The sequence below is a fragment of the Malaclemys terrapin genome, chromosome 8, assembly GCF_027887155.1.
Source record: "Malaclemys terrapin pileata isolate rMalTer1 chromosome 8, rMalTer1.hap1, whole genome shotgun sequence".
In the NCBI taxonomy this organism is placed as follows: domain Eukaryota; kingdom Metazoa; phylum Chordata; order Testudines; family Emydidae; genus Malaclemys; species Malaclemys terrapin.
Genome location: NC_071512.1, coordinates 110131537 through 110148601, shown reverse-complemented (window position 1 = coordinate 110148601; position 17065 = coordinate 110131537). Strand labels below are relative to the sequence as shown.

Here is a 17065-nt window from a genome sequence, read left to right as displayed (position 1 = left end):
GGTGCTCAGCAGGGAAAGTGAACAGTGCTGACTTCACACTGTGGCTGTTTGGAGTCTCCTGCCCGAGGGCTGAGGCAGGTTCCAGGCGGGCATCGCTGGCCCAGTTATTGCTGTAGCCACACTCAGAAGGGCTGGTGGCTTGTCTTGGGTAGTAGCTCAGTGTGGCAATGGGCTGCAGCCCCGTCCTCTTGCAGGGTCGGCTGGTGCAGGAGCCATAGCCTTAGCCACCCCTCTGCAAGCCGGATCCTGCCTGGTGCTGGTTCCCCGCTCCTTGTCATCACCTCCAACCCCCAGCAGGGCCCAAGGGCCCAGAGCGTTACCACGTGGAGATGAAACGCTCCCAGCCTGACCCGGGCAGGCTCTGCCAAGTAACTGCCCTTGCCCAGAGCTGCAAGGAGGCAGTTTTGGGGCCTCTCCAGGGAAGAGGAGAGCCCTGGAACCAGACCTGCCCCATGGCTGCCCCCACTGTAGTCGCCTACCCCTGCTGTGTGTGGCAGGGCACTCCTCCGGCTGCAGGCAGCCCTGTTCTCCTGTCCCAGCAGTTGTGTGTGCTGCTTGCTCTGCACCGGCCTGGCTGCTGGGGATGGCACACGGGAGAGTCAAGGCAGCCTCCTGCGTAAGCAGGCAGTGTGAAGGGAGGGGCAGTGGGGTGTGAACCCCCAAACAGACAGGGGAGCCAGTGCACAGGACAGCTGCTTCCTCCGCGTCGCTGCCACTGAGTGCTCTCTATCCCAGTTGCTACGGACTCCACCTCCCAGCTCCCCCCATTTTGTGGGCACAGCCGGCGCTGGGCAGAAGCAGACTACGCAATTGCTTGGGGTCCTGAGTGGCTGGAAGGCTCCTATTCGCTTTTTATTAAAGACCTTGTCTGTTTTAGTAAGGGGAGGGTTACAAATATTCCTGCGTAGGGCCCCCGCTGGGCTAGCACCGGCGCTGCTGCCGCCCTCGGCTCTCCCAGTACGCGTGCAACCAGCCCAGCCCTTCCAGCGTGTCTCCTGCAACAAGAGCCAGATCCGGGCGTGAGCAGCTTCCCCTGCATTGGAGCAGCCAGCACAGACCATCCCCTGGGGCAGGGCAGGTACCCCCGAGGGAGCAGCAGCTACAGGCCAGCTCCCACCAGGTGAGTCCTGCGACCCTCCCTCCCCCTGGGAGCGCTGCTCCAGCACCCTTCTCCCAGCCCGGCAGCGCCTGCCCCCGGCAGAGACACCTCTCCCAGGCCCTGGCTCCATCCACTACCCCATTCCCTGCCCTCTGGGGTGGACTCGCTGGGCAGGGCCTGGCTCCACTCCAGTGTGTGCCAGGCCCCCCTCTCCCGCCCAGGCTGCTGGGGTCCCTGCGCTCCAGCCCCGCTCACCTTGCGGGGTGTATTCGCAGCCCACGTAGCCCTCGTAGCCGAGCGACTCCAGCAGCTGGAAGAGATAGGGGAAGTTCACCTCGCCTGGGCTGTCAGGTTCGTGCCGACCGGGCACCTGCCCGACCTGGATGTGACCTGGGGGTGGAACCAGCATCTCAGGGTGGCTGGGGCATCACTGTAGTGTGCACGGCCCCGGGCTCTGATCCACGGGGGGGGCACAGCCCCTAACCCAAGAGTCCTGCCCCCACACCCATGGTATGAGGCAGCCTCTCCCTCCCAGGGGCCAGGCCCGCACCCCCTCCCCCCAGGCCTGTCCATGAAGGGCTCTGCCTTGACTCAAACCTCCCACCCCACAGTCTGGGCCCAGTGCCTTCCCCACCATGCTTGGAGCAGAGCCCCGGCCCTCACCAATGAGCGGGAAGTATGTCTTCAGGTTCTGTGTCAGGTTCCCATCCATGATCTGGCAGTGGAAAATGTCCTGCAGGAACCAGAGCTGCAATTCAGGGTCTGGGGCAAGAGCCAAGGCTGCAGCTGCAGGGAATGACTGCGCCTCCAGGCACGCCCAGCGGGGTTGCCGGGGCTCCGGGCACGCCCAGCGGGGTCGCCGGGGCTCCTGGCTGGCAGCGGAGACCTAGTGCCTGGGATGTGTCTGAGCCCTCTGCCCTGTCCCTCGCTGCACACAGCACAACGCTCCCTGGGGCCCACGCCGCCTCCTGCAAGCTGGGGACTGGTGGGGGCATGGCCGGCATGGACCAGAGGGTAGCTCAGCCCCACCTGGGGGATGGCACCATCACTGACCCACGGGGCCATGTCAGCAGGCTCCTCTAAACTGCTTGGGCCGGGTTTACCCACCTGCTGCACCCCGTGGCTGGCACCCACCTCTGGCTTCCCCTGGCAGCAGGGGCTGGGAACTTACTTTCCTGTAAAGGAAACGGGGCTGGGCACTACAGAAACCACCAAGCTGCAGCTACTCACCAGCTGCAGGCGGAGGTTGGGCCTCCCCACCTTCTCCAGAATGGCTGCAGCTGTAGGGGGAAAAGGCAGGTTACTCACAGCAGGGGCCCCACAGCGCCAGCACCCAGCTCCCCTGGGCTCGGGCCGGGGCAGTCAGTGGGTGGCAGGGCCCCCTTACCTTGGTGAGGGGTGGTCAGGAAGTAGCGGGGGTCGGTGATGCGGCTGTTCATAGGCTCCAGCAGCCCCGTCATGTCCTCCTGCAAAGCCACATGTGAGCCCCTGGCACTTGTCCCCTCGCGGGCAGGGCGGCCATGGCTCCCTCACCTCCCTCCCCAGCCACCCCTTCTCCAGCTGGTGTTGGTGTCTCGCGCAGGGGCTGCTCCTCAGCCAGAGGCCGAGTCAGCTCAGGGACTATGTGGCCCCATGCCCCCTGGGGGAGTCTCCTCTGCGTGTCCCTCTCATGGTGCAGGAAAGTCCGGGGGGGGCACAGCTGACTCCTAGCGTCCCCTCGTACCTGGGCCAGGATGTCAGCAGCATATCGGAGGTTCTCAACGAAGGTGGTTTCCATCTCCAGAGCCATCGCTGCCCGCTCGGTGCCCACAGGGACCCGCCCGGCCATGAGATGGATCCTGCAGACAGACCCGGGTCAGAGCCCACAGGCAGGAGCGGAGCTGTTCACGGCATAGACGCCTGACCACGCGTGGGACAGGGGCAGAGACGGAGGATGCAGCAAACTGCTCCAGGTGCCCAGTGCAGGAGGGGTGAAGGGAACAGCAGCTGCAGCACCACCAGGGCACAGGCTCTAAGGCACTCGCCCTCCTGCCGTGGCTGGGGCCACCCCATACGGGGGAGGTGGGGGGCCACTCCCTCTGAGGGGGGATCCGGGGGCCCTCAGCAGCATTGCCTCAGGTTGGGCAGGAGGAGGTGGGCTTTGATCCCCCCCCACCTCTGGCATGGGGCCTACAGGCCAGCACTCAGCCTTGGGAGGGGTCTCTACCCCTCAGCATGCCCCCCACATGCCAGCACTCCCCAGCCCGGGGGGGGGCGCCTGCAGCCACAGGTGCCTTCCAACCAGAGGCCATCTCTGGGGCAGGGGGATGGCGTGTGGAATCGAAAGCCTAGAGAACCTCAAAGCTCACCAGCACAAGGACCCTGCACTCAGCTCTCCCTCTCCATGTCCAGGGGGATGGGGATGCCACAGATCCCAGTCACTACACGCCACTCACCCTGGCTACCACACAGCACAATCCTCCGTGGCTGCTCATGCTTTCACCTACAGGCTGAGCAGGGGAGAGGATTTCTGCTGGGATCCCGGCTGAGCTGGAGTTCGTGTGCAGCCCGGGGTGCCCCTTGGTGCTTTACACAGCGGCAGCCACGTACCCCTAGCCAAGACCCTCCTGCTGCCAGGGGTACATGGCTGTGGGTGTGCGAATCACCCAGGGGCCCTTGTGGGAGGGGAACACGCTCAGGCCCCTGTGAGCAAGAGTCACTGGAATGCCAGGATCTATCAGGGGCTGGCAGAGCAAATGCTGGGGAAGGACACAGCCCAGGGCTGCCACACCCCCAATGGAGCTACAATCACGCAGGGCCAAGAACAGGAGCTCCAGAAATGCCCTTTCTAGAAGCTGCCGGAACAGACTTGGGGGATGGAGACCACCACTGAAGCCCAGCACAGGGATTTCCCCAGGACAGCCCCACTGCTTTGGCCCACCCAGCCCAGAGAACCAGGTGCTGGAGATGACAGCCAAGCCCCGGGGGCGAGAGCTGCAGTGTGGTGCTCTCCCATGGTGCTGTATTGTAATACAGCAACAAAGAGGGATTTGAACACCTTTCCTGCATAGCCATGGCCCCTGCCCCCCTCTCCTCGTGTTTCCCCAGCCCTCGCTGTGGGGGCCTGTCTGAGTTCTCGGGGCAGCTGATCAGCCCAGGCCTAGGACGAGATGGGCACGGCTGTTGGCAGCACTCCTGTAAGACTCGTCCAGTGCAAGGCCGGAAGGGCCCATTGTGATGGTCTGACCCCTGCACAGCATAGGCTGGAGACCTGCCCCCAGTCGCTCCTAGGGCAGAGCTCAGAAACCATCCAGCCTTGAGTTAGCAAGTGCCAGTGGTGGAGACTCTGCCATGACCCTCAGTCGATTGTTCCTGTGGTTAATTACTCAAATTGCCTTCTTTCCAGTGTTTGTCTGCTCCCTCTTTCTCTGATCAAGTCTATTAGCAATTTCCAGTGGTAGGTTCTCGTAGGCTGTAATCAAATTACCCCTGAACCTTCTCTTGGTTAACCAGACTGAACTGCTGGACTTGCTCAGGAGGGGGCCTGGTTTCTGATCCTTTCATCAGTCTCTTCTCGCAGCCCTCCCCAATTTATCAACATCCTGCTTCAATCGTGGGCACCAGCCCCGGACACAGGACCCAGCAGCGCTCGCGCCAGTGCCGGAGGTGAAATAACCTCCCTGCTCCTTCGCAAGGTTCCCATTTATACACCCCAGGATCCCATCACCTCTTTTGGCCACAGCGTCCCCCTGGGAGCTCGTGTTCGGCTGATTACCCACCACAGCCCCCAAATCTGTCTGAGTCGCTGGTTCCCAGGGCAGCGGCCCCCATCCTCTGGTATGGCCAAGGTACACTGAGCATATTAAACCCTACTCTGGGTGCTCGCAATCAGTGCACTGAGTGACCCACGGTGTAACACTGCTGCAGGGAGTTGGGGGGAGAGCTCCCTGCCCCCATCCCAGGACATGGCTGTAACTGACCACGCTGGGCACTGCCTTGTCTACCCCTCCCAGCCCACGGCTGCTAGCAGCCCCTGCCCTATGCCGACAGCCCCTGGGGCAATGGGCAGGGGGTGGGAGTGGAGCCTGGGCTAAGCTGTGGTCATGGGAGGAGCCCAGGTTGCCTAGCAGGGTGTGGGGGGTCGGGACCGAGGCACAGGACCAGGGGTGGGGGGGCCCCAGCGTGTCTGGCTGTGGCAGCCTCTCTCCGCTGGCCTACAGGGCCCCTGGCTGGAGAATACCAGTGCCCACCGCGAGTAAAGTGACACCCATGATCTCACCCTCCTGGTGTCGGCCAGGCCAGCTCCTTCCCCTGACCCACCCACTGGCCACGGCGGGAGGGCTGGGCTGGTTCCCTACCTCGGGCAACCCAGGACCTTTGCGTACTTCACGGCCAGGGCCAGGCCTTCCCGGAACGCAGCCTGGCGGCCGGGCACAGCCCCCAGCCCCTTCTCGCCCTTGTCCTCGTCCCCTAGGGAGAGAGCAGCCGAGACAGCCCCGGGTTAGGGGCAGGAGAAACCCCAACCCCTGCCCGCCCAGCCAGCCAGGGATGGGGTCACCTGTGCCCACGTGGGAGGGGCTCGCTCCAGGGCCAGACCTGGACAGGCAGTGCCCACATCTGCCCATAAGCTGGGGGCTGCAGCCCCCCGGACCCGTGACTTCATCCAGGGGACAGGGACAGGCCCGGGGAGCTGGCTCCTAGACAGAGTGGCCCTCAGGCAGTAGCAGACCGGGGACCCGGGTGGGTACCTGGCCGTGGGGGTGGGTGGGGTTCGGGGCCCAGACCCTGGTCAGCACGAGGCAGGGCAGAGCGTGTGGGGGGGGTTGGGGCTCGGTACCTGGCGGGGGGCGGTTCGGGGCTCGGACCCGGTCGGTACCTGGCGGGGGGGGGGTTTCGGGGCTCGGACCCGGTCGGTACCTGGCAGGGGGGGGGTTTCGGGGCTCGGACCTGGGTCGGTATCGGGGAGGGTTCGGGGCTCGGACCCGGGTCGGTACCTGGCGGGGGCGGGGGGGTTCGGGGCTCGGACCCGGGTCGGTACCTGGCGGGGGCGGGGGGGGTTCGGGGCTCGGACCGGGCGGGGGGGGGGTTCAGGGCTGGGACCCGGTCGGTACCTGGCGGGGGGGGGGGGTCGGGGCTCGGACCGGGCGGTACCTGGCCGGGGGGGGGGGGTTCGGGGCTCGGACCCGGTCGGTACCTGGCGGGCGGGGGGGGGTTCGGGGCTCGGACCCGGTCGGTACCCGGACCGGGCGGGGGGGGGGTTCGGGGCTCGGACCCGGTCGGTACCCGGACCGGGCGGGGGGGTCGGTACCCGGACCGGGCGGGGGGGGGGGGTTCGGGGCTCGGACCCGGTCGGTACCTGGCGGGCGGGGGGGGGGGTTCGGGGCTCGGACCCGGTCGGTACCTGGCGGGCGGGGGGGGGTTTGTTCGGGGCTCGGACCCGGTCGGTACCTGGCGGGCGGGGGGGGGGGGTTCGGGGCTCGGACCCGGTCGGTACCTGGCGGGCGGGGGGGGGGGGTTCGGACCCGGTCGGTACCTGGCGGGCGGGGGGGGTTCGGGGCTCGGACCCGGTCGGTACCTGGCGGGCGGGGGGGTCGGTACCCGGACCGGGCGTGGGGGGGGGGGGTTCGGGGCTCGGACCCGGTCGGTACCTGGCGGGCGGGGGGGGGGTTCGGGGCTCGGACCCGGTCGGTACCTGGCGGGCGGGGGGGGGGGTTCGGGGCTCGGACCCGGTCGGTACCTGGCGGGCGGGGGGGTCGGTACCCGGGCGGGGGGGGGGTTCGGGGCTCGGACCCGGTCGGTACCTGGCGGGCGGGGGGGGGGGGTTCGGACCCGGTCGGTACCTGGCGGGGGGGGGGGTTCGGGGCTCGGACCCGGTCGGTACCTGGCGGGCGGGGGGGTCGGTACCCGGACCGGGCGTGGGGGGGGGGGTTCGGGGCTCGGACCCGGTCGGTACCTGGCGGGCGGGGGGGGGGTTCGGGGCTCGGACCCGGTCGGTACCTGGCGGGCGGGGGGGGGGTTCGGGGCTCGGACCCGGTCGGTACCTGGCGGGCGGGGGGGTCGGTACCCGGACCGGGCGGGGGGGGGGGGTTCGGGGCTCGGACCCGGTCGGTACCTGGCGGGCGGGGGGGGGGGTTCGGGGCTCGGACCCGGTCGGTACCTGGCGGGCGGGGGGGGGGGGGTTCGGGGCTCGGACCCGGTCGGTACCTGGCGGGCGGGGGGGGGGGGGTTCGGGGCTCGGACCCGGTCGGTACCTGGCGGGCGGGGGGGGGGGGGTTCGGGGCTCGGACCCGGTCGGTACCTGGCGGGCGGGGGGGGGGGGGGTTCGGGGCTCGGACCCGGTCGGTACCTGGCGGGGGGGGGGGGGGGGTTCGGGGCTCGGACCCGGTCGGTACCTGGCGGGCGGGGGGGGGGGGTTCGGACCCGGTCGGTACCTGGCGGGGGGGGGGGTTCGGGGCTCGGACCCGGTCGGTACCTGGCGGGCGGGGGGGTCGGTACCCGGACCGGGCGTGGGGGGGGGGGTTCGGGGCTCGGACCCGGTCGGTACCTGGGGGCGGCGGGGGGGGGTTCGGGGCTCGGACCCGGTCGGTACCTGGCGGGCGGGGGGGGGGGGTTCGGGGCTCGGACCCGGTCGGTACCTGGCGGGCGGGGGGGGTCGGTACCCGGACCGGGCGGGGGGGGGGGGGGGTTCGGGGCTCGGACCGGGCGGGGGGGGGGGGTTCGGGGCTCGGACCCGGTCGGTACCTGGCGGGCGGGGGGGGGGGGGGTTCGGGGCTCGGACCCGGTCGGTACCTGGCGGGCGGGGGGGGGGGGTTCGGGGCTCGGACCCGGTCGGTACCTGGCGGGGTGTTGATCAGCACCAGAGCCAGCCCGGCCCGGTCCGCAGCCCCGCGCAGCAGCGCCGGGCACCAGGCGTAGGGCTCGGGCAGCTCGGCCGCGCGGAACCCGGCCCGGGCCGCCGCCTCCAGCCGCTCGGGCAGCGCCGGGCGCTCGGGGAAGAGCCAGGCCAGGTTCGCAGCGAAGCGCAGCGGAGCCATGGCGAGCCTGGGGGCGGGGCCTGGGCTGGGGGCGGGGCCGCGGGGAAGCTGGGGGTGGGCGGGGCCTGGACTGGGGCGGGGCCAGTGGGCGGGGCCTAGGTGTTTGCCACGTGCTTGCGGGGGGGGGCTGGAGCAGAGCGGGGGGAGCCCGGGTCCCTGCCAGGCCCAGCCCCGCCCCCCCCGCCTGGCCCCTCCCCAGAACAGCCCCCGGCTGCTGCCAGCTGCGCCCAGACCCAGCGCCCGCTCGGCTCTGCCCGGCCTCGCCACGTGCTGCCCGTCTCCCCTGGGTGCAGGGCTGCTCACACGCACCGTGTCGTCGCCTGCGGCCGGGGGCGGCCACCCACGTGCTGAGCCAGGTGCCCTCAGCTGGTGGAGCCGGGGCCCTGCCCAGTTGTGCCAGGGCTGGGCAGTGCGTGGGCACCTCGCCTGTCCCCAGCCGGGAGGGCTGAGGGGCACTGACGTGGGTGTAGGGCAGGGTGACCCCAGAGCATGGCACGGGGAGACGGGTCTGCACAGCCTCACTTCATTCCTGGGCAGCGGCTCCTCCAACCCAACCCTCCATTCCCTGTCAGACAGAGCCCAGCGCTGCCCAGGGGCTCCCGCCCACCCCTGCTGTCCTGCCCTCGCTCCCCCCAGGGTATCCCCCTTCCTGTTCCCTGCTCCCTGCTCCCCTCATTCCCCCTGCTCCCCAGTCCTGCGAGTGCCCTGACCTCCTCATGCACTGCTGACCTCCTCGTGCACCGCGCTGACCTCCCCATGCATTATAGCTGACCTCCCCGCGCACCGCCCTGACCTCCCCGCGCACCGCCCTGACCTCCCCGCGTACTGCGCTGACCTCCCCGTGCACTATGGCTGATCTCCCCACGCACCGCGCTGACCTCCCCGTGCACTATGGTTGACCTCCCCGTGCACCGCCCTGACCTCCCCGCGTACTGTGCTGACCTCCCCGTGCACTGTGGCTGATCTCCCCACGCACTGTGGCTGATCTCCCCACGCACCGCCCTGCCCTCCCCTCCCCTCCCCTCCCCTCCCCTCCCCATGCACTATGGCTGACCTTCTCGTGCACCACCCTGACCTCCTCGTGCACCACGCTGACCTCCCCGTGCATTATGGCTGACCTCCCCGTGCACTGCGCTGACCTCCCTGCACACTGCACTGACCTCCCCGTGCACCACCCTGACCATTGACCTCCCCGTGCACCGCCCTGACCTCCCCATGCACTATGGCTGACCTCCTCGTGCACCACCCTAACCTCCTCGTGCACCACGCTGACCTCCCCGTGCATTATGGCTGACCTCCCCGTGCACCGCGCTGACCTCCCTGCGCACTGCGCTGACCTCCCCATGCACCGCCCTGACCATTGACCTCCCCGTGCACCGCCCTGACCTCCCCATGCACTATGGCTGACCTTCTCGTGCACCACCCTAACCTCCTCGTGCACCACGCTGACCTCCCCGTGCATTATGGCTGACCTCCCTGTGCACCACGCTGACCTCCCCGTGCACCACGCTGACCTCCCTGCGCACTGCGCTGACCTCCCCGTGCATTATGGCTGACCTCCCCGTACACCGCGCTGACCGCACTGCGCTGACCTCCCCATGCACCGCCCTGACCATTGACCTCCCCGTGCACCGCGCTGACCTCCCCGCACACTATGGCTGACAGCTGCATCCCTATCCCTTGGCTGGGCTTGCATGGCTCATTAGGTGTGTTCTTGCTCTTTTCACTTATTGACCCAGCGCCCGAAGCCTGCTGGGCGTTTTACAGAGTGAGCCGTGGCATAGCCCCTGCCTGCAGAGCTCCCAGGCTCTTTTTCGCAGGAGTGAATAACATGTTGGGGGGGCTAAGGCACGGCTCTTGTCTCTACCTTTCCAGGACACAGCAATGAGAGCTGGCTCTCAGCTCCAGCCAGGCTGCGCTCTCTGCACCCAGAGCCCCACCATTGGTCTCTGCAGCCCCTGACCCTCCAGATCCCTCCACAACACCCCCAGCTGCCCCACCCAGCACCTGCGGCTGCTGCTGCTGTTTTCCCTGGGGTCTGCTTAATGCACTTTCTGCACGAGCTCAGCTGTGGCGATACCTGACTGAAGCGCCTGGTCCTGTGGGTGCTGCGCACTCTCCAGGCCTAGCAATGAGGACCCAGCATGTTCTGCACCATGCAGAATTGGGCCTGTCACAAACCAACCCATCCGGGATGACCTGAGTGCACTCAGGCCCTTCCCACTGCCCTGCCTTGCCGATGCCCACTGGGGTTTGCATTTAGCACGCAGCTCCGCAGCAGAGGGTGATGCACAGCGTACATTTGTTTTGAAGTGATAAAATAATCTGTGCTGATGATTAAATACCATCAGCCTACGGATAGAGTTTATTGATACCAATGTAACTGGCTCATGTATCAAACTCCAAGCATCTCCTGACAACTCTCCATTTAATACCAGCATTCTCCAAGCTGATCACTCCCATTCACCAGTCAGAAAATGGCCACAGGTGTGAGGGTTAACCATGCAACTTTCCCACACCCTGCGGCAGCTGGACCAGCCCCCAGACCCCAGGGTGTGTGCGTGAGAGGGATTGCTGGCTGGCTGCAAACCCCAGGGTACGTGCACTGCCCCAGTGTGAATCTGCAGCAGAGACATTTATCCCAGGTGCAAACATCCCTAATGTGGCTAAGAACATAAAAATGTAAGAATGGTAGGGTGACCAGATGTCCTGATTTTATAGGGACAGTCCTGATTTTTGGGTCTTTTTCTTATATAGGCTCCTATTACCCCCCACCCCAGTCCCGATTGTTCACACTTGCTGTCTGGTCGCCCTAAGGAATGGCCAGATTGGGTCAGGCGAATGGTCCAACCAGCCCAGTGTCCTGTCTTCCAGCAGTGGCCAATACCAGACGCTTCGGAAGGAATGAACAGAACAGGGCAATTATTGAGTGATCCATCCCCTGTGGTCCAGCCCCAGCTTCTGACAGTCAGAGCTTTGGGGACACTCAGAGCTTGGGGGGCAGCATCCCTGACCATCCTGGCTAATAGCCATTGATGAAACTATCCTCAATGAATTTACCTGATCCATTTTGAACCCACTTACACATTTTTGGTGCCCTTCTCTGCACCTTGTCCTATTGTACTATATCTGTTCTGAGATGGGGAAACCAGAACTGCACGCAGTATTCAAGGTGCGGGTTCACCGTAGATTTATACAGCAATATTATGATATTTTCTGCCTTGTTATCTATCCTTCTCCTATGGCTCCTAACATTCTGTTCGCTTTTTTGACTGCCGCTGCACATTGAGTGGAAGTTTTCAGAGAACTAGCCACAATGACTGCAAGATCTTTCGTGAGTGGTAACAGCTAATTTAGATCCCATCCGTTTTTATGCATAGTTGGAGCTGCCGAATACCCCGAGGAGCTGCCGCCCGGCAAGTACCCGAGGAGCTGCCGCCCGGCGAGTACCCGAGGAGCTGCCCCCCGACGAGTACCCGAGGAGCTGCCGAATACCCCGAGGAGCTGCCCACCGGCGAGTACCCGAGGAGCTGCCCCCCGACGAGTACCCGAGGAGCTGCCCACCGGCGAGTACCCGAGGAGCTGCCGCCCGGCGAGTACCCGAGGAGCTGCCCCCCGACGAGTACCCGAGGAGCTGCCGAATACCCCGAGGAGCTGCCCACCGGCGAGTACCCGAGGAGCTGCCCCCCGGCGAGTACCCGAGGAGCTGCCCCCCGGCGAGTACCTGAGGAGCTGCCCCCCGACGAGTACCCGAGGAGCTGCCGAATACCCCGAGGAGCTGCCCACCGGCGAGTACCCGAGGAGCTGCCCCCCGACGAGTACCCGAGGAGCTGCCCACCGGTGAGTACCCGAGGAGCTGCCGCCCGGCGAGTACCCGAGGAGCTGCCCACCGGTGAGTACCCGAGGAGCTGCCGCCCGGCGAGTACCCGAGGAGCTGCCCCCCGGCGAGTACCCGAGGAGCTGCCCCCCGGCGAGTACCCGAGGAGCTGCCGCCCGGCGAGTACCCGAGGAGCTGCCCACCGGTGAGTACCCGAGGAGCTGCCGCCCGGCGAGTACCCGAGGAGCTGCCGCCCGGCGAGTACCCGAGGAGCTGCCGAATACCCCGAGGAGCTGCCCACCGGCGAGTACCCGAGGAGCTGCCCACCGGTGAGTACCCGAGGAGCTGCCGCCCGGCGAGTACCCGAGGAGCTGCCGCCCGGCGAGTACCCGAGGAGCTGCCCCCCGGCGAGTACCCGAGGAGCTGCCCCCCGGCGAGTACCCGAGGAGCTGCCCCCCGGCGAGTACCCGAGGAGCTGCCCACCGGCGAGTACCCGAGGAGCTGCCGCCCGGCGAGTACCCGAGGAGCTGCCGCCCGGCGAGTACCCGAGGAGCTGCCCCCCGGCGAGTACCCGAGGAGCTGCCCCCCGGCGAGTACCCGAGGAGCTGCCCCCCGGCGAGTACCCGAGGAGCTGCCCACCGGCGAGTACCCGAGGAGCTGCCCCCCGGCGAGTACCTGAGGAGCTGCCCCCCGGCGAGTACCCGAGGAGCTGCCCCCCGGCGAGTACCTGAGGAGCTGCCGCCCGGCGAGTACCCGAGGAGCTGCTGGAATTGCTGGCGTCTGAGGACTCCAGGAACTGAAGGCCCGTGAGCGACGAAGCCCGATGAACAGGTGGGGTAGGCTGTAGCCCAGGGACATCAGACATTAGTCCGGTTGGTTGCCAGAGTCTAGGTCAGCGTGTTCAGTGGGATCCCCGCTGACCCAGGGGTGGGATTCGCTGCCACTGCCAGGGGCCTGGGCTGGCACCTGGTGGAGTACAGTGAGTCCAGGTCCCTGCTGCCGGCCCCATTCCCGCGGTGGCTGCCTGCCCATGCTAGGCCAGCATTTGCCTACAGTCTGCACTGCTGGCGAGCTGGGCTACGGAGCACCTCGGCGTCACAGACACCTCGGGAACGGAATCGTCCGTAACTCCGAACAAAGCGAGTTTGGGCTCCAGATCCAGCCGCTGACCCTCCGAGCGAGGCTTCAGCAGCAGCCGAGCTCCCTCCTCAGCCCCGGCACGAGTTCGAAACCTTGTCCCCCTCCCGTGCTGTGTGTGTGGGGGGGTAAAAACAGCACATCCCCCTCCCGTGCTGTGTGTGTGTGTGTGTGTAAAAACAGCACATCCCCCTCCCGTGCTGTGTGTGTGTGTGTGTGTGTGTAAAAACAGCACATCCCCCTCCCGTGCTGTGTGTGTGTGTGGGGGGGGTTAAAAACAGCACATCCCCGTCCCGTGCTGTGTGTGTGGGGGGGGTAAAAACAGCACATCCCCCTCCCGTGCTGTGTGTGTGTGTGGGGGGGTAAAAACAGCACATCCCCGTCCCGTGCTGTGTGTGTGTGTGGGGGGGGGGGTTTAAAAACAGCACATCCCCGTCCCGTGCTGTGTGTGTGTGGGGGGGGGGGGGGTAAAAACAGCACATCCCCCTCCCGTGCTGTGTGTGGGGGGGTAAAAACAGCACATCCCCCTCCCGTGCTGTGTGTGTGTGTGTGTGTGTGTGTGTGGGTTAAAAACAGCACATCCCCCTCCCGTGCTGTGTGTGTGTGTGGGGGGGGGTTAAAAACAGCACATGCCCCTCCCATGCTGTGTGTGTGTGTGTGGGGGGGGTAAAAACAGCACATCCCCCTCCCGTGCTGTGTGTGTGTGTGGGAGTGTAAAAACAGCACATCCCCCTCCCGTGCTGTGGGGGGTGTGTGTGGGGGGGTAAAAACAGCACATCCCCCTCCCGTGCTGTGTGTGTGGGGGGGTAAAAACAGCACATCCCCCTCCCGTGCTGTGTGTGTGTGTGTGTGTAAAAACAGCACATCCCCCTCCCGTGCTGTGTGTGTGTGTGTGTGTGTGTAAAAACAGCACATCCCCCTCCCGTGCTGTGTGTGTGTGTGTGTGGGGGGGTAAAAACAGCACATCCCCCTCCCGTGCTGTGTGTGTGTGTGGGGGGGGTAAAAACAGCACATCCCCCTCCCGTGCTGTGTGTGTGTGTGTGTGTGTAAAAACAGCACATCCCCCTCCCGTGCTGTGTGTGTGTGGGGGGGTGTGGGGGTAAAAACAGCACATCCCCCTCCCGTGCTGTGTGTGTGTGTGGGGGGGTAAAAACAGCACATCCCCCTCCCGTGCTGTGTGTGTGTGTGTGGGGGGGTAAAAACAGCACATCCCCCTCCCGTGCTGTGTGTGTGTGTGAGGTAAAAACAGCACATCCCCCTCCCAGGGGAGGGGGGAGGGATGAAAGCTAGGGTTACCATATTTCAACAAGCAAAAAAGAGGACGGGAGGAGCCCCGCCCTAGCCCCGCCCCTCCCACTTCCCGCCCCCCCAGAACCCCCAACCCTCCCCCTATTCCTTGTCCCCTGACTGCCCCCTCCTGGGACCCCTGCCCCTAACTGCCCCCCAGGACTCCACTCCCTATCTAAGCCTCCTTGCCTCTTGTCCCCTGACTGCCCCAACCCTTATCCACACCCCCAGACAGACCCCTGGGACTCCCATGCCCCATCCAACCACTCCCCACCCCCTGACAGCCCCCCCCCAGAACTCCCAACCCATCTAAACCCCTCTGCTCCCTGTCCCCTGACTGCTCCGATCCCTCTCCGCACTCCTGCCCCCTGACAGCCCCCCCCCAGAACTCCCAACCCATCTAAACCCCTCTGCTCCCTGTCCCCTGACTGCTCCGATCCCTCTCCCCACTCCTGCCCCCTGACAGCCCCCCCAGAACTCCCAGCCCCCCACCCCTCTCCTTGTCCCCTGACTGCCCCCTCCTGGGACCCCTGCTCCTAACTGCCCTCCAGAACCCCACCCCCTACCTAAGACTCCCTGTTCCTTGTCCCCTAACTGCCCCCTCCTAAGACCCCCCCCAACTGCCCCCCAGGACGCTACCCCCTACCTGTACCCTGACTGCCCAAAACTTTCTCCACTCCCCCCAAAAAGCCCCCCCCCGTTTCTTGACTGCCCCCTCCAGAACCTCCCTGGCCCCCTTACCCTGCTGCTCAGAACAGAGTGTTGGGCTCTGTGCGAGCCGGACACATGGCTGAGCTCCCCTGCACAACACAAAACCCGGTCCCTGGCCCTGCACAGGGCTGCCGGAGCGGGCTGCAGGAGGAGGAGCTGCCGGCCGGCTCAGAATGCAGGGGGGGGGGGGGGTGGGAGGAGGAAGCTGCTCCGGAATCCAGCCCGGGACTTTCCTGCAGCCCTCCCAGCCGCTCGCTCTGCTCTGCCAGGGGAGGGGGAAATCCCGGACATTGTGAGTGCTTTACAAATTCCCCCTGGATGCTATTTTTAGCACACAAAAGGAGGACATGTCCGGGTAAATCCGGACGAATGGTAACCCTAATGAAAGCGGTGCAGACCCCAGTGCTGCTCCTGCTCTACCGGCTCTGGCAGCCCCGGCATCTTGCTGTAAGTGGCTGCCCCGTGGGTCGGGTGGGGACAGGCAGCCCAGATGTGCCTCCCTTTAATACAGGCACAGCACAGCACAGCACAGTATTTGCTTTTGTGTGTGTGTCTCTGCAGCTGCCTGACTGGTTACTTCTGGTTTCACTTGGTGTCCGGTTGACCAGTCAGTCCGTAACTCTGGTGTTCGTATCTTTGAGGTTCTGCGGTATTGCTCTGTCCCGCCCAGAGGGCTGGGGCCTGACTGTACTTGCTGCCTGCCCGCCCCAGCCAGGGCGCTGGGCTAAAGGCAGCCAGTTGCCCTGTCCCAAGCGGCCAGGGCCCTAGACTCTTTACTGACTTACCATGCTAACCCGTTGTTGATCAGCTCTCAGCTGCCAGAGGCTGCCTACATAAGGGTTAATATTTGTGTCTCTCCTTACAACTGCATTTCACATGTAGCTGTCCGGCTGCAATAGTGTGGCTTTTTCTGGTGGTGGAGGAACCTACATAGCACTGTGTGTTCCAGCATTTGTGTGCCACGATTGTGTAATGAATGACCCTGTTGCAAATGCAGGCATCGGGGGCTGAATGACGTTGCTGTGGGAACCTTCTCTCCAAAGTCCCGGAGTGTTCTGAGAGAATCTCAGCAAGGTTGCTCTGTAGCCACCAGAGCAGGGAATTGGATGATATCATGTATTTAGATTTTCAAAAAGCCTTTGTCCAAGTCCCTCACAAGAGACTGTTAAAGAAACTAAGTGGCCATGGGCGAGAGGCATGATAGTGCCACAGATCAGAGTCTGCCAAAGAGACAGGAAACAGGAGGAATATATGATCAATTTTCAGCCTGGCAGAAGGCTGACATGAGGCTGTATACTAGGACCAATGTTGTTGAATATATTGTTACCTACCCCCTCAGTGGTTAGCCAATGTTTGGGGCTTTTTGGATGGTTTCTATGAGGAGGAAATACTGATTGATGCAATCTGATATTTCTTTGATGCAATCCTGTTTATTCACAAGGAATGTCCATAAATTCTGGTTCCCCTGAACACAGCAGGCTAAACAGGAGACAGTTTCCTTTCTTACAATTCCAAGCCTCTTTCCAATCAGCACTCTGCCCAAAAAGTTCTCTCTTGGGGCTCTCGCTCTCTCTCAGGTCCATGCCACATGTACATTTCTTGCTGTCCTTGGCTTTCTGCTTCTTTCACTGGCTGCTTTGACTCACACAGACACCCACACAGCTGCAATGAAATCAGCCTCCAGCCCCTGCGTTTGCATCCAGTCTAGTCTTTGGGCCGTAGTTTCCATTGTTTCACCTCCCACCAAACAAAGAGTCATTTAGTTGTTCCCTGATTTAGCTTGAAAGGAAGGCAGCTAGCATGCCCAATGAGGTTTGTGCCTGCTCATAGATCAAAGACACAATGTGGGAGCCACCCAGCTGCAAGCATAGCAATTTTCATTAACAATCTGGAAAACAGGCTAAGCAAGTGGGTAAATTTGCCAGTGACACAAAATAATTTAGTAAACGCTGAGAGGAACTTCAAAGGAACTGAACCAGATTGGTGAACAGGTAACACGCT

At 64.6% G+C, this 17065-nt stretch overlaps 2 protein-coding genes across 4 annotated transcripts; one reads left to right on the top strand and one right to left on the bottom strand.

Annotated features, from left to right (window-relative positions):
• Nucleotides 1-827: 827 nt before the first annotated feature.
• On the bottom strand, nucleotides 828-8135 carry HYI (hydroxypyruvate isomerase (putative)). Of its 3 annotated transcripts, none has more exons than XM_054036888.1 (8): nucleotides 7914-8135; nucleotides 5437-5548; nucleotides 2823-2937; nucleotides 2487-2565; nucleotides 2330-2379; nucleotides 1763-1832; nucleotides 1355-1489; nucleotides 828-995 (listed from the first exon to the last, which is right to left on the bottom strand). In XM_054036888.1, the coding sequence occupies exons 1-8, from the start codon at nucleotides 8110-8112 to the stop codon at nucleotides 922-924; spliced, it is 834 nt and encodes a 277-aa protein (XP_053892863.1). In that variant the 5' UTR covers nucleotides 8113-8135; the 3' UTR covers nucleotides 828-921. The 3 variants fall into 3 exon arrangements, with proteins under 3 accessions (XP_053892863.1, XP_053892864.1, XP_053892865.1); XM_054036889.1 differs by having other exon boundaries at nucleotides 1355-1409; XM_054036890.1 differs by lacking the exon at nucleotides 1763-1832 and having other exon boundaries at nucleotides 1355-1409.
• Nucleotides 8136-11484: 3349 nt separating this feature from the next.
• Nucleotides 11485-12608, top strand: LOC128842476 (proline-rich protein 2-like). The gene is made up of 2 exons (XM_054038497.1): nucleotides 11485-12004; nucleotides 12088-12608. The coding sequence occupies exons 1-2, from the start codon at nucleotides 11485-11487 to the stop codon at nucleotides 12606-12608; spliced, it is 1041 nt and encodes a 346-aa protein (XP_053894472.1).
• The last annotated feature ends 4457 nt before the right edge of the window (nucleotides 12609-17065 follow it).